The 28,000-nt window shown below is 40.8% G+C and overlaps 1 protein-coding gene across 1 annotated transcript; it reads left to right on the top strand.

Annotated features, from left to right (window-relative positions):
• Positions 1 to 281: 281 nt before the first annotated feature.
• Positions 282 to 27,954, top strand: WDFY1 (WD repeat and FYVE domain containing 1). Its single transcript, XM_068406227.1, has 12 exons — positions 282 to 493; positions 7,997 to 8,064; positions 9,569 to 9,642; positions 10,798 to 10,852; positions 12,214 to 12,364; positions 15,225 to 15,337; positions 17,978 to 18,104; positions 19,711 to 19,816; positions 22,173 to 22,274; positions 23,059 to 23,189; positions 24,215 to 24,323; positions 25,052 to 27,954. The coding sequence occupies exons 1-12, from the start codon at positions 357 to 359 to the stop codon at positions 25,109 to 25,111; spliced, it is 1,233 nt and encodes a 410-aa protein (XP_068262328.1). The 5' UTR covers positions 282 to 356; the 3' UTR covers positions 25,112 to 27,954.
• The last annotated feature ends 46 nt before the right edge of the window (positions 27,955 to 28,000 follow it).

A 28,000-nucleotide genomic window follows, 5' to 3' on the forward strand; every position in this document is an offset into this window, starting at 1 on the left:
CTGCGTCTCACAGCAGTGCTGGTCCCGAGCGGAGCCCCGCGGTGTGCCTGCAGCAGCGCACAGCCAGCCCCGCGGCGACACGCGTGTGAGCCCACGGCCGCCTTCTCCTCCCGGGGAAGCCACAGGCCTCCCGGAGGTGACACGGCCCCGCCCCGCCACATGGGGCTTCCCCGCTCTTCCACGACATACGGCCGGCGGCTCTTCTATTCGAGAGAATACGCCTGCCCCCGGCCCGCCCTGCGCCATTGCGCCGCTACATAGAGCACCTCGGCCCGGCGGGGCCGCGCCGCTACTCGGAGCCTTACGGTGGCCGCCGGGCTCTCCGCGCGCCGTCAGCTGACGGGCGCCGCGGCAACATGGCGGCGGAGATCCACTCGCGGCCGCAGAGCAGCCGGCCCGTCCTCCTCAGCAAGGTCGAGGGGCATCAGGACGTGGTGAGCGCCGCGCTCCTCATCCCCAAGGAGGACGGGGTCATCACGGCCAGCGAGGACAGGTAAGTGGAGGCCGCCGGCCGCGGCCCGGCCCGCCGAGGCGCCTCACGTGGCGGTGGGGCTCCGCAGGGCCCGCTCCCCGCCGGGGGCTCGGCGAGGGGCTGGGCCGGGCGGGCATGGCAGGCCTGGCCCGGGCGGCCCCTTGGCGGAGGATCGGGCCCACGCCCCTCCCTCGGCAGTCTCCGCTCCGTGTGGAGCTGGGGCTGAGCCCCCCAGTGCCGGAGCCCCCGGAGCCGGGGCCGTGGTAGCCGGCGGGAGCTGGCTGAGCCGCCCTGCAGGGGGAAAATCGCTTCTGGGGCTATAACTTTGCCAGGAGGCGCGCAGGCATGACTCTTTGCCTGGAGCCATAAGGAAATAACCGAAGCTGCAGTTCGAGGGAGGAAAATAACATGAGCCGGCTTCTCGCAGGGCTGCGGGGGGGAGCGGGGCTCGGCAGCGCAGAGCTGGCGGCGTTTCTCCGCTGATGGGAAGAAGCTGTTGTACTTCATGCGTGCTTCCCGGCCCCTGCGAGGCAGATGGAAAAGTACAGCTCGTTTGCGTGTGTAAAAGGGTTCTGCAGTGGTTATGAGCAGAACCAAAAGTGTGGGAGTATGTTTTCCTCTGCCTTCAGCTGTGCTGGCTGAATCGCTTGTAGGTACGTTACTGCTTCCCAGGTTTGTCAGGAGGGTTGGAGCTCCCCGAGCTGCTTCAGTCAAAACAGGCCCGTTCTGATGGCTCACAACCTGCTTCATTCTGGCTGAAACAGTTCAGGAAGTGAGTTGGCAGATCTGAGGGGAGAGGTGGTGATGAGCTGCTGAGGACACTGGTTTCTGGTTGGAAGTGAAAATGTCTTCAGAGTCTAATCCTGATCCTTGGCACTGGCTCACAGAGCATGTGAAACATCTGTCACAAAAGTGGTAATGTCATTAAGCGGTTATTCAGATGAAACAAAAGTGGAAACGAAGCAGCAAGTAGTACAGAGGGTCGTTGGCTAGGAGAGAGGTGAGGGGTCTGCAGTGTAATGGTGAGAGCTGGAATTTCCCCTGTTCTGTGTGGAAAGTGACTTTTAAATGTGGAGAGGGGTAGGAGGTGCTTGTTAAGAGCTTCTGTCCAGAAACTGCGGCAGTATTTGAAAGGAGCATGTTAAAGTATGAAAGTGCATTCTTTGAGATGTAGCTTGGTGGAGGGATAATTTTACTATTATAATATAAACCATTTAAAACTGAATTTGCATTAATTTTTGTACGAATTCTCATTTGAGAAGCCTGACCTTGTGAGAAACAATAGGGTATGTGTGCTGAAGATCAGCAGAGCTGTGGTGTTACATGAACTGGTAAACGAGGTTTTCTGGCATTTATTTTTAGGTCAAAAAGAGCAAACAGACCAGCTAGCAATAGCACATTCTAGTTTACTGTTAGCCAAGGCATTCAGGATTTGGGGAGGAGGGGAACAGATCAAGTGCAAAGGATGTAAACTTGTCCTGGTTTAAGTGAAATTTACTAGATACTGTTAGTTTTTTGTTAGCTGGCATTAAAGCAACAAAATTTGTGTAGGACATGTCATGGTACTTTTATGCAGATCAGGTAGAAACACTGTCAAATTTGTCGTACTTCTCAGTGACCTGGCAACATAAATCTGATCTTAAAAAAATGTGACGCTATAGCCTCACTTGCTGGTGCTGATGATCAGCACTTCTTAGAAATCAGAAAGTGCTAGTCTGTTTTCCCTTCCTGGGGAGAGGTGGTGAGAATGTGTTTTTCATTGGCATGCTAAGAATTCTTTTCAAGTGCCAGTTTAACTCTTTAGAAAACAGGCAGTATAACTAGTTGAATTTGGACTTAATACGTAGTTCCTCAAAGTGGCTAATTGGATTCCACCTCTCCTTTTTTTTTTTTTTCCCTCTGAAAATTAGTGCGCTTAATTCTTAGATGAGCTATCAATTATTGGGACTGGAGTAAAAACTCATCACTGAATTCTAAAAGCCTGAAGTACAAATGCTGTAAGTTTGGAGTAACTGAAGGCAAAGATTTCCATATGTTGTTTAAAGGCTATTTGAAAATATTTTTCTGAAGTACTTGGAGTCAGACTCCTGTTCCTCAGAAATATTTTTTCAGCTGTCAGATTGGCTGCCTGTTGTAATAGGCCATCAAAGAAGTGCTCTTAAGTGCATTAATATTAGGGTTATGCCATCAACTTCCAGCATGTGGCAGATACCTTGGTCTTCTTTCCCAGGCTTCCAGAATGCAGGAGTTTTGAGTGCTGGAAGCATTCCGCACAGCATTAGCAGGATCAGAGGATAAAAGGTGCATGTGCTTGTCAAACTGTACAATTAGATATTGATGTATTAAATATTTTCATGCTCTTAGGCTGCAGAACATCATACTGTGCAATGTGTGCACTGAAAGGTGAGTAACAGTGGGAAACTGTTTTGTGACTCCACAGAACAGCACCTGCCTCTTCAGAGCTTGATTTTGCAACTTAGCAGGGCTTCTTAGAGTTTAAAATGCCATTTCCCGCTTGATAGAGTGGTAAACAGCTTCCTACAGAGTAGCAATGCCTATGTCAAAGCAGCAGGACTTAAATCTTGACACTTTGAAGCAGTAGTATGTACTGCTCCTTGTTGAACCACGGCAGTGATTGTGCTTGGCTTGCAGCAAGCAGTGACACTGGGATGCGTTAGGTATGTTTTCTGGCTTTGAATGAAAGATAGACTTGGTTGGTCTCTTCCCTTCCTGTGGAAATGACTTTCTGTAGTACGTGTTGGATAACAGGTTTTGGATGGGACTGAGCAGCTTCCTTTTTATTCCACTCTTAGGTGCAGTTGTTCTGGTATCTTAGTACTGTGCAGGACGAAGTTGGCTTTTTGGGCGCCAGTGGGGGCTCAATCTTAACGTGTTCATGTTCAGTTTGTTTTGGTGTGCTTCCTGAAGGAGAGAAGAGGAAACAGCAATTTTTAAGAGTTCATATTCTGAGTTAAACCTGAACAGAATTCCATGGTTCAGGCTTGCGGAGGCTTGCCTGTAGCAGACAATGCCAGCCCTTAAACTTAAAGGTCTAATGATGAAGGTTAGCAGTCTGTATGCTTAGACTGTGTTGATAAGAGCCAAGGATGCAGCTGCATCTTTAACTGGGCAAGTTATGATGTCAGATACAGACCTGTGCAAGGAGGGCAGAGGCCGTTACCCACCTTTGGTGTGTGTAAATTTCTAAGAGAAGCTTTGACTGGAGACTAAAATCATGTAGCCTGCCTTACTATGGAGTTTGCTTAGATCTTTAAACTTTCAGAAACTGTTGCACTGTATTACCTCTAATCTGGGATACCTCCTACAGTGCATCAAAGCCTACTCGCTCACATATCCTTCACTTACAATTTAACGTGTTATCAAACTTACTGCTCTCCTGTTTTTTCACTGAAAATGAAGTGTAGGTGTTAATACAGCGTAACCGATTATGCTGCTAGCAGCAAGCAAAGTGCAGAGTTCAAGAAGCTAAAGAGCTGTTATGTACACCAAAGGAGTAGGGTCAAAGTAGTTTTGATTACATTTTAATACAGATAAGGCTGTCAAGTATTTCATAATAACCAGTCAGAGCAATGTGTTTACAAGTTAGGTAGTGAGGAAAACGGTACACAAACATTCTCTGGGAATGTTGTAGATTATTCTCTCGTTAGAGGAATTGTAGTTCCTTCTATTTTACATTATATTTCCTAGAATGAGGAGTAATGGTTCTATTTTTTTGAGGGTACAAAAAATTCCATAGTAGATCTGTGAATACCAATAAAAATCTAGCTCTTTTTTCTTTTAAAGTTTTGAAGCCAAAAAAGGAAGCAAGAATACCTACAGGAGTTAAACAGTTAATTTTCCCAATCTGATTTTTTAGCAGAATACTTGCCATATGTGAAGCTTTCTCAGAACTTACCTGGAAAGGATGGTTGACTCTGTGTCCCTAGAGGCATCTTGCCTGACCCTGGCTCCAAGACAATGTGTGGAATTGTTGCCGTGTGTCCCTCAGCGTGGGCAGCCAGCTCAGGTACCAGCTGTGAGTTAGATCTGCCTGCTCAAGGCTGGCTGGTGTTTTCTTGGAGATGAGATAGGCCAGTGTGGGCTGCACAGATCTGTGGTGCAGTCCAATCTCTGGACTTAGCCTTGTTGTCCTTGTTCTCAGCAGATAAATAACTAAGGCAAGATGAGTGTTTCCCAGCCGTAGCTGGGGATGCTGAGGGATCATAAGCTAGTGTACAATACTCTAAATGCAAGATGAAGGTATTGTATTGCCCACAGGCTAACAGGATCTCTGGAGTCACCAGCACATCTGAATGCTGCTGGTCTGCGACCATCAGCAGCTGCTATTGCATTGGAACTGCCGCTTAAGTTGTGGTATTATGTTTTTTTTCGGTTATGGAACTTAAATATTGGTCAAACCCAATGTTTTTGGGAGCAGAAATTTGATAAAAAGCATCAACTGCCAGCTGTGTCCTTGAGCTTGCATTGCATGGTGATTGAACCAGATTCCCAGGGCTGTTTTGGGCACATGGTCAATAGCAGTCTAAATACTTCTGGTTTATTTTGACTACCAGAAAAATGCACTCTTCTGTTCTTGCTAGGAAAGCAATTGTTAGTGTTTGATTTCAGATAGGAAAGCAATTGTTAGTGGTTTGAAGGTGTTAGGAAGATGCAGTTCTTGGAACAGGGCTGGTGTAGCTGTGTAGTACTTGCAGCGGTGCTTGTATTGTAACAAGTTTGGATTTGCCTGCTAATCTTTTGTCACTTCTTTCTCCCTGACATACGTGCATTTGGCTTTAGAGGGCAGCTTATGTGGCATAAGCACAAATACAGTTGGAACGATGAAGGATTTTCTCTGCTCTCAAACCCCAAATTTTTTCTCCAGCAATGTTGGGTGCTTACTCACTCTGTAAAAGAAGCAGCAATTAAGAACAATCAAAATCCTTAGAAAATGGTAAGGCCACACTCAGTATTGCTTAAAGATGGCATTTGTGTGTGTTTCTTTATATTCTGAAAAAAAAAAATAAAATTTCATGGTAGAAGGAGACTGTGGAAGAGGCATTACTGGAGGGCTTCTCTAGTCCTTTAAGCTAGAACTGGTATTTCACAAATTAATTTATCCTAACAAAAGGAGATGCACCTCAACAACAGGTCTGTAGGAGAGAAAGGTGAGGAGAAGTGGGATTTTGGCACACGTTATTTGATGGCTACTGTGAAACAATATCTTCAAATTTTGCTCAGTCAGAGCTTTGTATAATTAGATATAAAGCTGTCTGACAGCTTACTTTTGCAAGCATGAGGCTAGCGAAGTCTAAATCTTACTTAAACCAAAATAAGAAGCTTTTAGAAGTTAATTTTGCTAACTCTTGCAGCTATTTGCTTAGGCTCTCACCTTTAGTAAGGGACTGTATTGTTGATGATCAGTGCACAAATTATACTTCCAGGAAATAATTTGCTTAGAAAAAAGCAAATCCTTGCTTCCTTTATATTAATTCCTAGTTTAGTATAATCGACTGAGAGAAAACAAAAGTCTACTTTGGGAAAATCAGCAATGCATAATCTCAATGCATAATCTACCATAACTCCTAGTCTTTTTATGTCAAAAATAATTACGTGGTTTTGGCTAGAAGTGAAAGAGTTGAATTAGTAAGGGTGGAAGCTACCATCTGAAACGTTCAGAACAGTTTGAGTATGATGGAGCTGCTTCAAAAAGCAGATTAAAAAGCCGTTAAAAATGCATAGGTGCTAACCTGTGCTACCACTGGCATTTGCATCAAAAGAATGACTTGGAAGCGTTGTTTTTGTTTTTTCCTGTTACCACGAAATAGCAACTGCTCTTCTGAAGTGTTAACTTTCTGACCATGAGGCAGGGTTTCGATTATGGTAAAGAGGAAGTGATAGCTTTTAAGAGACAGTCTTAATGCAAAAATAGTTAATGGACTGGAGTAATGTGCATTTGCTGCTGAACTGGTGGAAAACTTTACTTGATTCAAAAGCTGAAAATCATTGTTTTGAGGCAGTGTGTACTCAGCTGTATTGATTTCAAGTTTTAGAAGAGGAAAGTAAGAGTGGGTGTTGTCTGCTTTATTTTTGAGTGGTCTTTTAAAGAAAAGCCCTTAAATTGATTACAAAATTGGAATTCTACCTTTATATCTTCAAGCTGAAAAGTTCTAGTTCTGATGCAAGGTACCAGTTCCCTCCTGTGCTCTTTTTCTTAAACTCTTACTGGCAATCCTATATGATGTTTAGGAAATCTATCCCCTAGGGTTTTTTTTTCTAAAAAATTCTAAATACCAGGCCTTTTTTTTAAGCTAAAAATAAATAGAACAACTCATCTCAATGAAGTCTGTTGACAGTGTTTCCAGGTACACATATTTACAGATCATTTAAGTTTCCATTTAGGAATGAGGAAGTTGGATTTAAACAGTAACGAGAAGGCAAACAATGGTTTGGAGAGGAAATTTCAAGTAGACCTAAAATAACCTTGACACTGTCTACATGTGTGCTCTTAATTTCTTGATGTAGATTCCCTTCAACTGTGCCTCTTGTAGGAATGTTTAATTGACAATAACTTCCCACTTCCTTACTGGTTCTCTTGTATCCCTCCTCCCAGTATTTGACAGTCATGAGAGTGATATAATGCTAAATGTTCTCGAGATCATTTTTCCTTTCCTTCCAAGGCCTGATTCTGGAAAGTTACAAACTAAAAACAATTTTATAAAGAGCCTTAGCATGCTGTCCAAGTTGTCTTGTCAACTTTCAATTCCCATTTGACTGGCTAATCAATCCTGTTAATATTTAGGCCAGAGGAGCAGTGCAAAGTAACAGTGCTACTATTGTTGCTTGTCCTTTGTGTTTGTACATGAGGGAGTAGAGGCATGGCTTAGTGGAAATAATACTGAACTAGATATTATGTCCTTTGTGGATCCTTACATCAGTATTTGGGAATGAAGGTGTCAGTAATGTGCTGGTCTGGAAGATGAGGTGCTTCTGTTACTAATATTCAGTATCTGGCTTGCTGAAGGATGCGTTGCACAGAGAAGCTGTAAATATTCAAAAGTTCAGACTTCCACAATGGAATGATTTGCAATTCTTTTTTTTTAAACATATCAAACACTTAATCTGCTATAAAACAAGCTATGGTTTGCTCTGCCAAAGCTGGTAAGTTCCTGCAACTTGAATTTGACTTAAATCAGCCAAAGAGAAGGAATTAAAGGGATGCAATATGTAGCAATTTCTGAGATGAGCTGAAGTAGTTACTTCCATTTTGTATTTATTGAAACTCAATGTATAAATAGTTTTGAAGAAAACTCTTTGGAATACCAGAGTAGCTATTCTTAGTACTACTATTCTTGTTATGTTAGAGTACTATTATTTCTGTTATGTTGTTCCTCTAACTATTATGTTTGAGTAGCACAAAAGCTGAGAGGTTTGGAGCTGATATATAAGTAATGAACTGGTTCAGATGCAAGGGATGATGCACTTCCTTACAACTGTCTTCTTCCCATTTTTCCCATGGCACAGAACAATACGAGTATGGCTGAAGAGAGACAGTGGACAATACTGGCCCAGCATCTATCACACCATGTCGTGTAAGTACAATGCTGGAGAGGGTAAGTGATGGCCAAGCATAGCATGGGTTTCATACCTATGCTATGTGTGGGAATACCTACTTTCCGTTTCCCCAAGCGCTGGATGCACTTGATGATCTTGAATTTGGAACTTTGCAGCAACTCTAGCTCAGACTTTAATTTGAAACTAGCTGCATAGTGGGTGAGATCTAAGGCAGCATTCTGCCAGAACCAGATCCTTCACTAGGTAAGTCACTGTGTGGATCTGCAGCTGTAGATGTCTCAAATGCTGGCAAATAACTAGTCTTGCCGAGTAAGTGAGCTTTTCAAACCAATAGCTGAAGGTTCAGACATAAGAATATTCTCTGCTTTCCAAAGTGTGCATTTTTTTTTTTCCAGCATTTAGATTACTAAGAAAGCAATGCTGAATAGCGGCTTCAGTGTTGAGTAGATCTTGAGTGTCAGTGTGCTTTTTTGATTTCGAAATATCACTCAGCCTGGGTGCTTTGCTCTAACTTCTTTAATGTAGAGTTACTACCTAGACACATACCGCATATAGAAAGAGGTAATATAACGACAAAATGAAATGTCATACAAACAATGGATAGTCTTTGGAATGACAATTTCTGCAGTAAGTTGTATACAAATGTTAAATGAAGACCAAAGGATTGGACTCTCTGATGTTCTGTGTCTTTTCAGCTGCAGGCTGAGTAGCTGAGGATCTAGATTAGAAATTCCAACTGTAATCTTTTTTTTCTTAATAGTAGGTCTAAATTACAGCAGTTGCTCCATTTATCAATTTTCTAAATAGACTATTCAAATTGTGCTCTAAAAAGGTTTATACAAAATAAAGTGTGCCTGTAGGTAGTTCCAGGGGATGGACTTGTCCTTATGTAGTACGACCACTGTGATATTCCAGACTGTCCTTCCTGGCTTTAAATTTCTAAAAACACCTTCAAGGCCACATTTTCTGAGGGTCTTTGAGAAGAAGGTATTAGTTAGAACACTGTATCCTTCTCATCCTTGTAATTTGCAAGTTTAATGAGGACATTCTTCAGTGAAATTTTTTTGTGAAGTTCTCATTAGGACACTTTATTGTAGTTTTGTTGTGGTTGCTTTTCACATCTTTTTTTAGCTCTTAATTTCAAAAAGGGAAGTAGGTCTTCAGAGGTTTTCTGCCAAAAGATTGCGTGTAATCTCAAAAACGCACATCTCCTTAGAGTTGCAGATGTTGAGACATGATTCCATTTGAAGTTGATGTGCAATTACGTATTTCTGTCTAGCACTTTATTCTCTCTAACGATATGGTATATCTGAGTTACTGTGGTAGTGTACCTTTCCTCAGCTTCACATATGGGAATTTAACTGTCTTACCAAGGGGCATTATCTATGCAGACTAATTTCTATCAAGCTACTTTATCTTAAACAGCTTTTGTCCTGAGTGAAAAAAATGTTTTTATTAAAAGTCATGTGTATCCTACTACCTCTGTTTCAATAACCCTGATGTGCTTGCTTTTTTTGACAGCGCCGTGTTCAGCCATGGCATATCATCATGATTGCAGACGAATATTTGTAGGCCAGGATAATGGAGCTATCATGGTAAGCTGCTGTGACTTTTCTTCAGAATGTAGATTAGAATTGCTTAGATTGCCTGTGAGCACCAGGTGTTGCTGGCAGCTGATAATTTGTTTTCTTTCCCTTCTATTTTGGAATGCAGCTACTACTAAATGGCTGAACTTCTTGGCAGTTCACCTGAGATGTACATGGGAGGACTGTAAATAAGCAAGGGTTCTTCTGGCTAGATGTGAGCCAGCTAGCCTCAAGAAGTCATTGAGCCATTAGTGTAGCAGTGGACCCAAACAATTACAGTTTGTCAAGCAATTATTTTGAGTACATTAAGCTGGGCAGGGGTTGCATCTGGCTAGAAGTATGGGACTGCTGGTGTCTCGCCATGCATGTATCTCTGGATTTTCTTGCTGCAGATCTTTTTATGATGTGGAAATTTCAACACTAGCTCTAAAATTCAAGAGGGAGAGTTGGTTTCTTTTCTTTCTTTCCTCTATCTTTCTATACTCTTGCTGTAATTGCTGTCCCTCTCCTGGAGAGCAGATACATATGGCAGAACAGAAAGTGGGTCTGTATTCTTCCCTTCTTTTCTTGGCAAAGGAGAGGAATCTTGTGACTCTCAGATGCTTTAGTGGTTTCCTTTCTCTATGAAAAGAACGTCAAAATAATAACTGTTCTATAATGAGCCAGGGTACTGCATGAGTGTCATAAATAGTGATTCTGCTGATACCTACTGTGAATAGCCTACACAGAACTACACAGAATAGTGACTCTAGTGAGAATTACTTGAAATTGTAAACTGAGACTTTTAAATTTTAAAGTAAGCCTAAAGGATCAAATAGAGAATACTCTCACTTATGTCCATTATGACTTAAGTCCTAAATACTACAAGATACAGTTTTATTTGTTCCTGCTGGGGACAAATGAGATCTTCTCTCTTCCTATAATCTCCCTTCAGCATACTCGGTTCTGAAGGGATGCTCCCTGTTGAAAATGTAGTTCACTAATAACCTTAATTTACAGTGAGTGTGTCAGTGTGCTGTGCTCCAGCCTGAGAAACTGCTAGTTTTTAGTGAGATATATTGTTGCTATGCAAATTTTGGCCTGTGAGGTTACTGCTCTTTTTTGGGTATCAATATTGCTTATGTCACTGTGGTATCTTTTCTAACGGTTCCACTTTACTTTTAGGAGTTTCATATTTCAGAGGACTTTAATAAGATGAACTTTGTGAAGACCTATCCAGGTAAACTGTTAACCAGTGTCTACGCTAACATTCGTGTGAAGGGGAGGCATCTAAAATGCTTGGGAAACTGGACACTGTCACAGATTAATCAAGTCCAAATATGCTTTAAATCTGAGTGACCTTCTAGTTGTCACTTAGTTGGGGATAACTGCCATAAGATAAATGTTCTGTTATTGAGTAATCCTCAGTCAGCTGAGTCTGAGTTCTAGTCATTATCATGAAGTTCAGTACATCATTAGCCTCTGAGTGTAATGTGCCAGAACTAGTGAGTTCCGATTTTGCTCTTCAAGTGGAGTAGTTATACTGCATGGATGTTAGGGTAAGAGCTTTCTAAAGGTGCATTTTGGTATTTGCAATTTCCATCCTTACTTTCTGTAATCACTGGGCTTGGTTACTTCTAGCTAAAGATAAGAGTCCTTGCCTTCTCTGTCATCTTAGAAGAGCAGTATGGATGAAACATCTTATTTTTCTGGTACATTGGGAATAGGGATTGTTCTAATATTTATGGAGATGCTAATTTCAGCATTTGTCTGCACATCCTTAAAAGAAATACAATACTCAATTGCTGGTTAAAATTGGAATATTAATGTGAAAGGCCTGAAGGAGACTCTTAAAGATGGCAGATTATGTAGTGAAACAAAGTGCAGTTTGTCTTATGACTCCCTGGCACTGATAGAAGCAATGATCTTGCTTAGGAGAAAAAGACGTTGTTCTTAAAGCAACAAAACCCCCCTTTATCCTAAGAAAGATGACTTGACAACTCGGTCAAGGGAAGTACTTGCATGTTGTGGGGCAGAGGGAGCTTCTTCCTAATGCTCATGTAACTTCTTGCTTAGTGGCAGCATTCTAAACAAAGCTGGGTGGGATTTGGTTGCTGTTGCAGGTAGCGGTTTGAATGCCGGACTAGATAGGCTTTCGGGTGCTTAAAAGCATGACTCTGAGTATAGCTCCCCTGGGGTCAGGAAAAGAGGCACTTTAAGAAAGCAATTAAGGTTTTTAGATGTGTTACATTACTCCTCAGAAGTCCTGGCCTAACTAGAGGAAGCTGAGGGTTTGCCTGCTCCTTAACCAGAGCATCTTGGGTATCTGGGCTGAACTCTGCATCTTTCTCTGTGGGAGAAAGGCTTAAATTAGCTGACTGATGTGTTTGGTTCACTTAAGCTATTCGGAAGGCAAATACCAAACAGAACAATGCTAACCTTTTAATTCAGCCTAGAGGCAAGTATAATATGATGGTAAAAATGTCTCCCTGGGGCATCGCTTAGATATAATCTTCAACCTATGTCTCTCTGAATTAGAACATAAGAACACATCACTTTGATTTTTAAGAAAAACTAACCAGAATCTTTTCCTTCCCACAGCTCATCAGAATCGAGTGTCTGCTATTACTTTCTGCCTGACATCAGAGTGGGTTATCAGCACTGGTCACGACAAGTGTATCAGCTGGATGTGCACCAGGAGTGGGAGTATGCTGGGGAGACACTACTTCACCTCTTGGGCTTCATGTCTACAGTATTCTTTGAAAAATGATTGCTGCCCTGAAACTGGAAGAATATTTTGTTCCTTTAGCTCAATTTGTTCCCTCCTTTTCATGTAAAAAGCCAGAGTGAAATCTCTTGCAAGTCTGCAAACCCTTATTCTGATTAGATGTTTAATAGCTTTATTTCTGTTAGCTGTTGTTAGATAGTAGAAGGGGATGTTGTGACCTTGAGTTACAGAAATCACAGTGTGTAAGAGTTCCTAATTTTGAGATGTTTGTCTGTAACATCTTATGGAAGTGACTAGTAACTGTATCTATAGCCTGGCCTGTATACTTCCTAGGCAAGTCACTTTGTTCAACAGATGCCAGTGAGCATTTGAGTCCTTCTAGAGCATAAAACGTCATGAAAACCCTTTGGACTGCTTTAATTTTTCTGTCTTAGCTCATGTTAATCTTTTCTATCTTTAAGCTATGGGGTACGTTGAAACTATTCATTACTGGTAGTAATTTGTCTGTATGCAGTTTTCTTTCCTGCAGATTGCTTTTAACTGCAGCATTTGTAGCTTAAGAACTCTGGTTGTCTATTCAGCTGTAAGTACTTCAGGGCATTCTTTGTCCTATGTAAGACTTACAAACCCAGTAGATTAAAATGTAGTTCATGTATCAAAACTTTTGAACACGAGTTAAATACTTTAAATTTTAAAACTAGTTTTTAGCACTTGTTAATGGTGTCAGTTTAGATGTGGCTGGACAGCAGCTGGAGGTACTGGTTGGTGTATGAGGATTAATGGCAGTAATGTTGTAGAAGTGGCATGATTCAAAAGGTTAGAGAGGTCAACTACATCTCTTGAAATAATATAGACCTCTCTAGAATTGCTATACACCTGTGTAGTGCTAAGAAACAAGGAAGAAAGCTAACTGCTTGGTTGCCAGCAGCATGTCTAGCCTTCTGAGGTCTCCCATCTGTGCAGACACTGCCTTACTGTCTGAAGCACTGACAGGTTTGTATTGTTGTACTGTTGCATTTTTTTGCTGTCCTTGTTTTAGAGTTTGGGGGGTTGTGTCCAACAAAACACTTCATGTACAACTCGCCTCAGCTGAATGCAGCACAGGGTTAATATGGGAGGTGTGTGTGTGTACTAGGAGACTAGCTCACAGAACAGTCCAGTGCCTCTGAGGCTCACTGTTTGAATTCAGTGGGTTCTGTAGCTAATGCTATTACAAATAATGGGACAATTTTTATGAAAATGGAGAAAAGAATATGACCTTTCTATCAAGATAAAAATAAATTTCCACTGGTATTTTCCATGGCATTTGAAAATGCATTGTAATTGATCCTGCCTTTGGACTTGTGTTTGGAAGAACTAGCTTTCTGGTGTGTGTACTAGGTGCTTGGTCTCCATATCAGGAGGTTCTTTAGGAGTTATTTGTTAATGATCCTATGTGTAAGCTTCTGAAAAACACAGCAGAGTGCCTATTCTTTACTGGATTAGTGGGGATAATGCTAGCCTGAACTTCCAAGATGAGGAAAGGATCACGTATTCAGGGACTTAATGGATTTGATGAAAGAGAATTGTTCACCTCAAGATTCTGAAGGCTTAAGAGATTTCAGAATGTCATCAGATGGCAAAACCTCTGTTTTTTCACTTACGGAGGTGGGCTTTTTGGTACATTGACTTTTTAAAGTTAGTCTTTTCTGCTGCGTAGAATAGGCTACTTTGCTAGGTGCTGCTTGTGTTTTTGTGTGGCTCCAAGAGGACAGGTGAGTTTATATGCAGCTCTTGGGTTGTGTGGTGTCAGCTGTATGGGTTTTTTTTGTAGCTCTTGCTTATATCCTGAACAGCAAAAGTCTTCTAAAGGCAGGAAATCATCTCGTTCCATCCAGCTTGCTATGCTTTAGTTTCTGGAGACAGTATCACAGTATCACAGAATCACAGAATAAATCAGGTTGGAAGAGACCTCTGGGATCATCAGGTCCAACCATTGCCCTGACGCCACCATGTCAACTAGACCATGGCACTAAGTGCCATGTCCAGTCTTTTCTTAAAAAAGTAGTTACAGTAGTTACATAGTGACAAAAACTGAATATCAGAAAACCGGTATGATTTATAATGCTTTTGCCAAACATGCCACCTTGTTAATAGATCCCGTGTTAGCATGTGGTGTGGCTTTTATGTCAGTGTTAAATGACAGAACCCTTTCTGAAATACAGTTCAGTCTTTGATATTGTGCTCAAGGCCCTGCATCAGTAAACTTGAAAGTGCAGAGAACAGAACAAGAAATCAGATGATCTCACCTTCTCAGTAGCTAGAACATTGGGAGTATACTTCCACTGTAAGGTAAACTAGCTATAGAGGGTCAACATCCTTGTATCTTAGTTTTCCTATCCTGGGGGGCATCAACTGATACAACATACTAGAAAGCTAAGAGTTTACAGGTAAGACTGAATGCCACCCAGTGTCCAGTGAGATGCTCCTTATGGTAGCTCTATACTGCAACAAGTAGCCCGAGAAGTTCTGGCATCTCTTGCAGAAGATCATGAGTGTGTTCTGTAAATATCTGCTAGAAATGGTCTAAATCTACTTGGCTTGCCTTAAACTAGGGGATGGATTATCTCATGGCTTCTCCAGTGGCTTTCTAAAACTTTTCTCATTTGTTTTCCATACTGTCTTACTTACACGTATAGGGAAGTGTGAGGAGACGAGAGGATTGAAAAAGGTCTAACTATTACAGTCTCCAACCTCTTTAGATGTAGTTATGTAAATATTTATCTGGCATATTAAAATGTTCTTTTCCAATTTGTTTAGACTCTGAGCTGACAGATAGCAATCTGTTTCAGTCCTGTAAAATTCTCTTAAGAGCAAATGAGGCTGCTCCTTGACTGGTGTTCAGATATGATCATGAAACTCGGCATGCATTTGTTGGTGATTATTCTGGACAGATCACTCTCCTGAAGCTTGAGCAGAATACATGCTCAGTTATCACAACATTCAAAGGACATGAAGGTAAAGTAACTCTTCCTCTTAATTCCACTTGACCCAGATTATAGTATTTCTTTGTAAATTGGGATGAGATGTTCAGTTGGAGATCTACCTCTTAAGGATAGATATTGGATAAACAACTAATGCAGGGTAGTAGTTATCAAAAGCTGTTCAAAGCTGTACATATGACTGTCTTTTAAAGAACAGACATGTTCTTGCTGAGGGGAAATCTTAGCCTTATAAATACTGACAAATATTTTTATTATGGATGAAAAATAAAGGTAAATACATGTATTCAGTTAAACACAAGTTATCCACTAGATGGCCACCTTTAAAAACTTTTGTCTCCTTAACATTGAAAAGAAAGGACAAGAATGTGTTACTTTTTTTTTTTTTTCTGGAGACCTTGTAGTACTATAATAATACCTAGAGCAGCTTTAGCAACCCCCAGTCTAGATTCTAAAAAGCCACTTAATTCTTCCCAGTGCAGACTTTGCTGTTCTGATCAGTCTTTATGAAACTAATTCAGTTTTCTATGTTTAGCTGAAACTAAGCTATATGCAAGAAATCTAGAGTGCCTTTTAGAATCAAAACTCTCTAGTCAAAGACAAATGTCTCATCCTGTGTAGTACAGATGAAGTCCTTATATCAAATGAAGAACCAGATAGTCTGTAACATGATATAGAGCTGCTGTCTGCTGTAACGAGTAAGGAAAGAATGCAAATCACAGAAGAATGTGTAATTTAATAATATGCTGAGAGAAATAAACAAGAGTTAATGCCTCTTCCTATGTGGTACCTGGCAACTTTCAAATCAGCTGACTAGTTTGCGTTTGGGTAGAGCTCAATTACTGGGTCATGAGTCTCTGACCCACTGGAAAAGGCTGCCTTGTTTAATAGCTGTAAGTATAGAGTAGACTTTGTTAAAGCTGGGTAGACTCCTGATTTACAGATGACTGTAAAATGATAAAGCTGGTTGTGAATGCAGGAGGCAAGTTGAGATTTTCAAATGATAAATGTCTCTTCTGCTTTCAAGCAGAATTTCAGGTTGTTTCAGTTAAGAGCAAAATAATTCTTCTGAGCCTAGAGACTCCTTTACCTCTGTATGCTTTTGCACTAGTCTGTATTCAAATGCAACTCCTTGATATATATTATTGTTAGTCTGAAAGCAGTATGTCTCGACGTGGCACTACATATAGAGCGTATTTGGTCTATTGAGTTGCGGTGGGCTTCCAAGCACCAACTTCAGCAGTGCTGTCCACATAGCAGACAACTTTGGCTTATATATAAGTTCCCTGAGGGGATTGTGATCCTTAAATCAAGAACTGATCTAGTATAAAAGATGATTAAATTTGAGGGGCAGAAACAGTTTTTTCTTCAATTGGTGTAATAGTAGCTACTTCATCTTTTTTCCTTTTTTTTTTAAAGCAAACTCGATTACGTGTAACCTTTGTTTCCTCCACAGTGTTTGTGTAATACCCTCAAGGCCTGGTAACTCTAAACTTAAATGGCATCTAATTCCTCTCTGAGTGCAGCTGTGTTTGCCAGTCTTCAAAAATCTGACTTCATTTTGTTTCCTTTCTAGCTCTTGCCTTACTGTGACTTCATAAGGAAGAAGTGTTTGCTTTGCAGTTTAAATGGGTTTAGAGCTTGTCCTTCAACAATCAGTTTCCAGAATTTTCCATATTTAACAGCCTACTCTGTGTAATGCTGAGATAATACTCAAACTGCCTTTTATGGTGCAGATGCTCACTGTTCTCTGAGACAACTATTCCCAAATGGGTCAGTCTGAAAATGGTGTAGCCCTGAAGTAGGCAAGAAAAATCTCTTGCTCCAGAGAGCTGGAAAAGACTGATTTGGGCTGTAATTACCATTCTTCTTGCTTTCGGACTAACAAGGCTTTTGACAACTGAGGAATGGAAGGATGCTTTAAAGGGAAGAATGTCTGTAAAGGAGTAAAATGTTCCTGCAACTTCAAAACTATGGGTGGCATGAGTGACAAAATTACTTCTTTAGTGTCCTGTCTACAAAACCATGCATGTGGGTTTAGTATAAGGCTGCTACTGTCAGATGGCTCGTTTCTTTCTATGTCTGACTAGTGAGAAGCACAGCCAGGTTTGGGTCTTCTGAAATCTAGTTTTGTAATTTAGTATGTAGTGGCCAGATTTGCTAAGAGCAGTGAAACTGTCACTTAGTTTCTTATTCCAACTATTTTAAGGTTGTAAATGGTTATATAAGGGAGTTGGTTTACCTGTGAACACTGCATGCTGTCCTGCAGCCACTGACCAAGCACCTTACTGTATTGTAGATACTAGTCTCTGCTTGACAAGTTTTAATACTTTTCATCTTCCAAAGATTGCATAGCAGCGTGCCAACTCTTAAAACCAACTACCTAAATACAAGAGGCAGAAAGCTAGTAACTTGAACTTTCTGGCTTATGCTTTGCATCTGACTTTCTTCTTAAGGATGTTTTGTTCTGTCAAATGCTCTTTGCCTCTTTAGCAGGACTGTATCTTGCTGTTGCATGCTGTCCTTTGTCTTAAGGATTTCAATATCTGTTACTGTAGTCAGGGAGTACCTCAGGTTTCACTTTAATGACCCAGAAGAGCATCATTGTGTTGGGGAGTGGCTCCCTTAGATCTAACTGCAGAATCTTCTTTCCTAGGAAGTATTACTTCCCTGTGGTGGGACCCTGTTCAACGACTGCTCTTCTCAGGTGCCTCTGATCACAGCATTATCATGTGGGATATTGGTGGAAGGAAGGGGCGAACACTGCTGCTCCAGGGACATCAGTATGTAATGGTGTTTTATTTTTCCTACATGTTCTGTAGTGAACACAGAGTCCCAGGAAGACTAAACGTCATAGCAAGATATTTGAGTCTTTGTGAATAATGGGAGAAAATAACTTTTTGCAGAACTCTGAGGACTTTGAGGAGGAAGAAGGATAATCAGTACTAGGAAAGCATTGCTGATAAATCTTTTTTTTTGCTCATGTTTGATACTTCTAAACTATGGGTAATGAGAACATAATATAAAAGTAGGTTATAGAAAGAGGTGGGTAAAAATCCTAAATCATCTTGCTTGGACTTTATGCAAAAGTTGCATGCTTCTGCAAATAGGTCACTGAGTTACCTGTGAGAGTGGGGCTAGAAACTTAATGTATAAGCATGTTTGTGTACCCATGTAGAATAAGCTTCAATATGTTCCTGTTCTCTGTCTCTTTCTATCAGCAAGGTGATAAATTGATTGGCTAAATTACAGGGGTGATCTCTTGACTTCAGTAAAGCATGTCACATCTCCACTGTTCTGTGGATTAGGTAGTTAGTTGTCTGTATTTAATCAACTCTTTATTTTTACAGAGACACAACACTAGCTGCCATTTTTAAATCTATGGCCTTAATTTAGTCTGACAGGCAGTTCACCACTGCAGATATATTCTATTTAGAAATGCAGTGGTGGTAGAGATCTTGTTTATGTTTAAAGATGTATTTGTATAGTGCATTCTCCTCTTGTCTAATTCCATAGATGCCTCCATCCACCTTTGATCAAGACTGATAGCCTTAGTCCTAGAACTCTTGTTAAATCTTGAGGATTTAGTTTTATGTCTAAAGGACTAATAATAGCGTACTGGTTACAAAAGTGTAACTGAAGTCAGTGACTGAGGACTTTACACTACTGTTACCGCTGCGTCATGTGTCCTGGTGAAGACTTATAACACTGTTAGTTTCTCTTCAAACATCACACTTAGCATCAAACTTCCTACTGCATGGGAAAGTAAGCTCTTCTGAGAGGCAGAATGGCTTTTTTAATTCAACTTAGATGTTGCAAAGCAGTCTAACAATGTTGAGATCCTTTGTTTAGTTTCTTAGGCTATACTTTTATTTTGCCATGACTTTATTTTGGATTAAACTGTCTTATTGGTAAATACATGCTTTGCAGCTACAGACTTACTGTGATTTGTTAGCAAAAGTGGAAGCTCTGTCTGCTTCCTAGCTGTATCTTGAAACAAATATTTCTCTTTAATTTTGCTGTTGTCTCTGTTTTGATAACTTGCTCTCCTTGCCAACACCGAAGAGTATTTACACACACACTCTGAGCAATTTGACGCTCAGCTCACAGTCGGTGCTTACTGCCATCAGATGTTAACATGGAACTGTACCTCTGGTATTCCGGTCAAGCCTGTAAGAACACTGTTCTAGGCACCAACCTGATGCTAGGGTAGTGCTTAGGTGACAGCATCTGTTCACTCATCTTCATAGCTCTGCTTAGTAGACTTAGCAAAGTGTTTGGAAATCAGTTTTGGCTTTCTAAGTAGCTTTACAAGGATAAATCGGGGTTTGCTGGAAACTAAGCTTTGTTTAAATACCTGTGGGTAAATACTGTCTACTTTGTTTGCAGTGACAAGGTGCAGGCTATCTGTTACATCCAGCTGACACGACAGCTGGTATCTTGTTCAGCTGATGGGGGAATTGCTGTTTGGAACATGGATATCAGCCGAGAAGAGGTAAGAACATATCCTAGCTCGAAGATTTAAAAAATTTTTTTTTCTCTTTTCAGAGGTTGATGTGGCTCTGCTTAGTCACTTCTGCAGGCTGTTTTCCTCACATGGCTGAAACTTTAAGGCTGAATGATATTATTAAAACCTGCTCTGTTCTAGTGGCTGTCCATACTGCATAGTAGTAGATAGATTCCCAGGACAGGAGAAGTGCAGGACAGGCTTGGGACTGCTTATAGTCTTATCTCAATGAGACAACATGGTCACTGGAACGCCTACAGCCCTTGCTGCTGGAACACTAAAGCAGGCAAGCTTTTGAGTAAAGAAACCAATGGACTGTGCTTCAACAGTCTTGAAATAAGTTCTCAACTGATGTCAGAGCAGGTAAAGAAGTGAGATGCTGGTTTTGAGATGCAGTTCAGAATGTAGAGATTCAGTTGCCAGACAATATTTTTTTTTTTAAAGACCTCAGTACACAGCAACTGAGCCTGCCATGCACATTCTTTCTGCATCAGTTCAAGTCCATCGTAGGAATTGAAAAAGATGTCTATTACTACTATCTTTGGTTAAACCATAATTATAGGAGTTAGTTTTGGTTGCCCCCATAAAGCAGCATTTAAGGCTCAGCCTTCCTTGCCCTGTTGCTTTTCCTTAAATGCAAGTGTCATGATTAAGAACTGCTTTCTGACATGTATTGAGCTGTCACCTTAAACACACTGAAATGCTGTATGGGATGCTCCTAACATTTTCAGCATGATGATCTCTCTTCAAAACTTCTGTGGTATTGTGAAACTGTGTAGTTGCAAGCAACTGACTTATAATACAGTTGGGAAAACAAGACGTGGCCGTTTCTATTCTGGATCTCCGCGCAATAATTAAGGGATCTTCTAAATAATAGACAGTTTTAATACAATTAAAATAATATGGTTAACTTAGAACAGACATGATGTCTCAGAACTCATTAGAAAAACATAATCAAGCCCAATCCAAAAGCAAAGAAACTAAATGTTTGAAGAATGATGAACATACTGCTTCTGAAGCATTAGCTAGAGAGTCACGTTATAAGGTATCTTCAAATATGCACTAATGCACATAAGACTGGAAGACAGACATTTTTGATTAGAAGGAATGGTAACTCCACTGACAGCTGTACTATTGATCTTGGGCAGTTCCAACTTGTATATTGATAATAGTGTTGGTAGTGTTGGTGGGTTTTTACCTCCTATTTAATGCCTAAAATTAAGATGAAAAGAATAGGAAGATATCCTGTTTTTCTATTAGAGGGAGCCAGAAAGTAGAGTGTCTTCTCAAAAATGCTACTAAGTGAAAACTGCTGTTGTAAGTAACTGAAAGAAGCAATATGGAACATCTCACTTGGTGGAGAGACGACTCGTTTCCTCTGCTCTCCTCCCCACACTGGACATGTTACTATCCTTTATAATATTTTCTACTAGAATGGGGGAAGGAAGGGAATGCAATCAAGGTTGAAGATGTAGGAACTGGACATCTGGTATTAATAAATATTCATGGTGAGATGGTGGTGCAACTGACAATACGATTGTTTTATTACTGTCAACAATGGGTGGAAGTGAATTGAGGAGAAAAGCTTCTTTGTTCCAGCTTTCTTCCTGTCGGGTTTCAGGGAGACTCCCCCATCAGATGTATAAAGTTGTATAGAATATACATGTTCTAATTCAAGTCTATGTACTACAAATATTGTGCCTCTTTCTATCCCTTACAAGAATGCTCAGTTGAAGTATGGGAGTGTTGAAATGTGTGAAAGCTCTAGCTATTTTCATTTGGCTAGTCCATGTATGGCAGGAAGAATATGTGGGTGGGAGAAGGGATGCTTAATGAAGATGTGGGCAGGATGGAAAATGCAGATGAGTTCTTCATTATTTCAAACTGCAATCCTAGGGAAGCAGAAAATATATTTATGTCCAGAATTTAGTTCTGGTCCCCACCTCTTAGAGGGGATGACTGCCTCATAGCTTCTACAACTTGGATTACACTAGCCCTTAAAAATCATTGAGGTAACCAGAGCAGCAGTCTTTGAATGCCTGGAGCAAGTTTAATAACTTAGATGTTTGAATTAGTTTCTTATTAAGGCAGTAACATAACATACTGCTCTGGGCTTAAAAAGTATAGGAGGTGTGTAAGTAACAAATAACTGCAGTCTTGGGTTTGGGGGTTTTTGTACTAAACTTCCTATGTGTTGTACCCTAGGCAATCTATTGTAATGTCCAGAGCTGAGACAGGGCATCTTTCCAAGTAAAACTTTACTTTGGGTTCTTAAAACAAACTTCCTTGGCTGTTGTATGAGGAAAAATAATTCTGATTGCTTGCATCTCTTGCTCTTTTGTAGGCTCCTCAATGGCTAGAAAGTGATTCCTGTCAGAAGTGTGAACAACCTTTCTTCTGGAATATAAAGCAAATGTGGGACACAAAGACATTAGGGTTGAGACAGGTGAGATCGTTGGTTTGAGTGCTTAGCTGTACTTAAGCACTTAAGCAAAAATGCAAACAGAAAACCACTAAAGCTGTTAAATGTTTTAAACTGTTGGTATTTTTGCTGCTTTGAAGTGGGGGTTTATTGAGAGTTTACAGCTTCTAGGCAGTGCTAAGAAATTTCCAAAGTCTATGGGAAATGTTGCATCAAACTTGTATCATGGGGCAAAGCAGGCTGTGTGGGGAGTGCTCTGTTGGATTTCTCTGAATATTTCTATGCACTGGAGCTGTGGACAGCTAATCCTCAAGTCTTGTATAAAGTGGCGCACAATGTTGCGTAACTGAGCAAATTGCAGCCTAACATGTTGTAGGGTACTCAGTTCCGTGAAGCAGTGATGGCCCTGCTCTTACTGGGCTAGAATGTGAAAGCTTTCCGGTTAGCTTTCTTTTTGGAGGGACTGGACAGGTGCCAAGACACTCATCTGTTTCTGGCTTTCTTAGACTGTTACTTCCTTGGTTGCTTGTTCAACCCTCTTTTTCCTCTGCTCCCAGGAGGAGCTTACAAAAGGGGAAGAGAATGGACAGGGAGAATATGGAGGTAAACCCATTAATGGCCAAGATGACAGTTCAGACCTCCAGAGTTCTTGGTCTTTGGTTGAAGTAACAGATGACTTCCTAACAGATTGCTTCCTAACAGGGTGCAAAACAGAAGCGTTGTTGTTGTTGTTCTTAAGTGAACACTTGATAAGGTGATCAAGTGGCACAACATAGTGATTTGTTTGTTTTCTTCTTCCTTCATGAAGCATCATTGCAGAAAATGTGGGCAAGCAGTGTGTGGCAAGTGCAGTACCAAACGGTCAAGTTACCCAATCATGGGATTTGAGTTCCAGGTCCGAGTCTGTGATTCCTGTTTTGAGTCAATCAAGGATGAAGAGTGAGTATTAGGGAATAATAAAGTAATCCTGCTGAGGTGCAGAAACACTTGGGCTTACTCCACATCCACACACAGTGCTACACAAACATGCCAAGCTGACTGTGCTAATAGGCCACCTTTGCCTTGGGCACTCAAAGCACTACAACGGCAGAGATCCCTCAACTGGCTCTGCAAGCTGATCTGGATCGGTTGTGGTATTACAACTTTTTTATCCATTTTATTTCTTCTCCATGAGCCCAGATCTGGAGTTGAAACATATTTGTCTCAAGATTTCTGTTTAGGTAAAGGCTACTGATTGCACTTAAAATTGCTAAATGGGCACCTGACAACGCAGCACAGCTGCCAGGATGTATATGTTCATGTACGGTTACTGAAAACTGTTCCTACAGGAGTATTCTTCACAGCCCAACATTATTTTCCCCATGCAAGCAAATTGGGTTAAGCGTCATTTGCTGTCTCATTAAACTCTTCTTAGCAATGAAGGAGAACCCCCTTTTTATCTTGGTATGAACAGCACTTCACTGTTCACTGTCTTGTCACCTCCTTGGACACCTTGAGTGCTAAAGGACCAAAGTAATCAGATGCCGATTTGGGGGTTGTTAGGGATTTTTTGTTGTTGGTGGGGGGGGGGTTTTTTGTTTGTCTGGGTTTTTTTGAAAAAGGGAGGTGCTGTGCTGTGCCCTCGTTGACTCACTATAGCCAGCAGGAAAAAATGTAGCTGAGCTTGACTTTATAACCAAGAGCAGAATTATTTACTAATGCAGTGTCCCACTTCTGCTCTAGTATTATTAACAGTCAGGCTGCAGAAAGCCAGGAGATGTCACACCTGTGTAACTACACAAGCAATGCCTTAGCATGACTTGCTAATTTAATTCTGTCTCCTTTAATATGGCACTGCAGTTCTCAGGACTGATTTATTAGTACTTGAGGAACTTAATTTTCTTGTAAGTTTATTTTGTGCTGCTATAATAATGCCATCAAGCTTCATCTGATGGCTGCCTTTCATTTGAATTGTTCTTGTGCAGCCGTACTTCCTTGGCAACCTTTCATGAAGGAAAACACAACATTTCACACATGTCCATGGACATCTCCAGAGGACTAATGGTGACTTGCGGGAGCGACCGGATTGTGAAGGTACTCATGTACCTCTTTTCTGCATTTATGAGATATATTTAATAGAGAACTAATGTTTGTATATACTTTTTTCTTTCTGACAACTGTTGCTATAAAGCTAACTGTTGTGGGCAGCAAGAATCGTATTTGTTACAGACTGTTCTTCCTACAGCGGAATGAGGAAATGACCTGTAACTCCACTGTATGGAGTCTTGCTATCAGAACTGGTTACTATTGGTGTCCTCAGTAGCAGGCATCAGCAATAGGAGAATCTGCCACTGGCCTTAAAGACACAGACACGATGAAATGTGCAGGCTTCCTTTACTCAAGCTCCCTGGCTTCTTGGAGCATAGCCCCTAAGAGCCCTGGTTATGAGACAGTGACATGGAAATCAGACTGATGTAGAATCTTGCTGTGCTCAAGTTCCACATCCGCCATGCATGTCAGAACTGAGACTGTTCCAGTCTGTCCTTGTTTTTCTGTAAGCATGCTTATAACAAACTGCACAGCACTTTTTAAAACAGACCTACAGAGAACTGTTAGAAGACTCTCTTGAGCCCTAAGTTTGGCTTTTGGTTTGTAAGGCCAGTATAACTCTTCATAACATTTTCCTCAAGTATAGTACAGGATTTGTTACCTTGTGTCCAGGGAGGTCTTTATGTTTGCTTCTATGCCTCTCACAGAAATACATACATACCTCTTAGGTCTTACGGTAATGCTATGTAATTCTCCACAATATTTTCTTCCAGATCTGGGACATGACTCCAGTAGTTGGTTGCAGCCTTGCAACTGGCTTCTCTTCGCGCTGATCTCATACCTGACAGGTTTATGCACCTTATGTACAGCAATATGCACCGAATGAATGGAATCCTTCTTAAGAATATTACTGCAAACACTGGTTGCTTGATTCTTCTCCTGCTGCTGTTCCAGGATGGACAGTCACCTTTGTAGAGCACGGCTTGTCTGTTGGGCTTACCAGGAATCTCCTTGGTGCAGAAATGCAGTTTCGCAGCCTCTTGGACTAACGTAAAATGGCTTACCTGCAATATGACACCTTGATGAAAGGACCTGTTGTTTCTCAGTTTACATATGTAGTGTTATCAATGTGCTATCTCTGCTGATCTATCTTGTACAGATACCTTGTAGCTAAAACATTATCAGAGTAAAATAAGCATAGTAAATTCAATTTGTGCAAATAGTAAGATAACTTATTCTCTCTTCCAAAAAGCAGTTCTGCAGAAATACTTTTGAGCGGTCGCTGTCTAAACTGCCTCCAAAAGGTATGTTGGTTATTCCTATGGAAGGAGGAGATACTTCAAAGTGGCAGGTAGTTTTCAGATGAGATAGTAAGAGAACTTTTGAGCACACAAGATTTCCTATATTGGCTTTCTTGTAGTGTTTATCTTCAAGTTTAGTTATTAGTGGAATCGCTTTTGTGGGACAACTGTTCAGGTAGCTGGTGAGTCTTCGAACAGTTCTAGGCTCTTTAAGTAGTTTTTTAGCATAGCTAATAAACTTCTGTAGTTCTTACGAAAATGTGCAGTCCAGGTACTCTAAAGACAGGCCGGAGGTGTGAGCCATATACTTTGACAACTCTATAATGCTGTTAGAATGGGAAGCTAAACAAAACTGCCCTGTTAAAAGTAATGGCTAAGGAAAAATGGCCAGCTAAATTTTAGAGACTTTTTCCTGTGGAAAGACTGATGTTTCTTTAATGATAGGGAACCTGTCTCTGCTAAAGTGCAGCATAAATTCAAATACTGCCTTGGTGTTGCTTAAAACAGATAAATACTGAGCAATAATTACTGAGGCACAGAACAGCTGCTTTTTTCCCTGCACCTAGGTCTGTTAATCCTGAGATATCTATGTTGGTCCTTTCCTGTTTCATAGCTGAGAAGTAAGAAGAGCTGGGAGGCTTTTGTGACTGCAGTTGGCACATACAGGAAATAACTAGTGAGATATTGTCAATAAATTGGTCTGTCAGTTGTGTGAATTTCCTACATTTGAACACTGTAAGGAGAACTTATTTTGAAACATTGAAAGCTAAGGTAACATGTCACAGTTTTAAGCGTGGAGCTCTTTAGAGTTTTCTGAAAACAGATGCCTATGTGTGAGGACAAAAAATGTGGGTAGGTCAGCTGGCCCAGCATAGGTGGTGTTGCACAACTGTCAAAAGTAATAGGCTCTTTTTGACAGAGGACTTAAGGGTTAGCCTGTCTTTATTTACAGCAACAATCAAGTGGTGCTATGAGTGTTAGTGAATTCAAGTCCTAGGTGTGTAACTTGACACTAATAATCTCCACTGGACCATGCTGTAGGCTGAAATAGGTGAAGATCATGGTATCGTTAATACGTCACGATTCACTTGTATTTTAAGCCAAAAAGCTGATAGTCTCCGAAGGGCATTAGAATCCAGAATATATTAGTTACTGTTATTTTGGATCTGGGTTTGTCTACCTTTCCATGGGCCTTCTCTGGAAGTTTTGCGAAGAGTCTTTTGATTTGCTAGGCTTATTGAGCCACTGAAGAATAAACAAATCCCTCTTTTTGTGGGAATCCCAAATCTTGTCTTGCCTTCAATTTTAGATTTAGCGCGTGTCACACTGATTTGGTTCACCCCTTGCTACATACTGTATAGCTTATGTTTTTTGTAAAGGCTTATTTCTAAGCTGTTGAGAGAAAATCAGTTTGTACTGGAAAAAAGTTGCAGCTTTCTGCTCTCAAGGCCTTTACCCTTGTAAATTAGGAAGAAAACTGAGTGGTTGAAGGGGTGAATAAGCCCTGATAATGCTCTGCATTCACTTCCAGACTTCTTCCTGTCTGGCTCTGGAAGAGAATGGAAGCCGCCTTCCTCGCAGCGTGTAAGGCAGAACATGAGTTACATTTCTAGAACTGTTTAAGATCCTACTGTGGTAGGTAAGGAGGATCTAGGGTCATGAATTAAGCTGGGAGATTGATGTAGATGTGGGATGAATAGTCTATTTTTCAAACCAGATGTTCTGAAACTACACCAATGATACTGAGGTGTAACTCCTTTGCAGCTAGCACTCCTGATCTTCAGCTTTTTTAGTTCTGATTAGTTAACGTGCCCCCTGCTCAGCATGAAGCTCCCCCCCTTCCCTGTGAATACTTCCTCTGCTTCTTTACATTACGGTTTTGCCACTAGATAATATATTCTCTACTGCACATTGTTAAACCTAAGGAATCTATTTTCTATAATTGATATACGTAAAGATAGTGTCAGTTCAGATATAACAAGACAGTTATGGCTGCTAAATCATTAGTCATTTAAGTATACCCATGGTGTTGAATGAGTAATGCTTACAAACCACTAAAGAGATAGTGTTTTTGTTTATAAACAACTATTTTGAAGGCATATGCTCTCTCATGAAACTGAACATACTATGTCAGCTCAAGTGTGCAATTACTCAGAAGGCTTGATTTGAAGCATTACTAATCTCACTTGTATAAACTCCTTCACTGGGGCAGGGAAGGGGAGCAAAGGGTACTAATATGTGCTAATTCTTTACTAGTTGTATTTCTGTACCCTGCATAGTTAAGAGATGCTAGATAAATCTGTCCCTTGCTCCTTCTTGTCTGTTTTTTAAACTTTGATTACATGTACAATAAAATATTTCTTGATATTCACTTAGTCTATTTGGATGATCCATCTTTTTTTTCCGTTCCATGAATACATA

Source organism: Nyctibius grandis, chromosome 8, assembly GCF_013368605.1.
Source record: "Nyctibius grandis isolate bNycGra1 chromosome 8, bNycGra1.pri, whole genome shotgun sequence".
Lineage (NCBI taxonomy): Eukaryota > Metazoa > Chordata > Aves > Nyctibiiformes > Nyctibiidae > Nyctibius > Nyctibius grandis.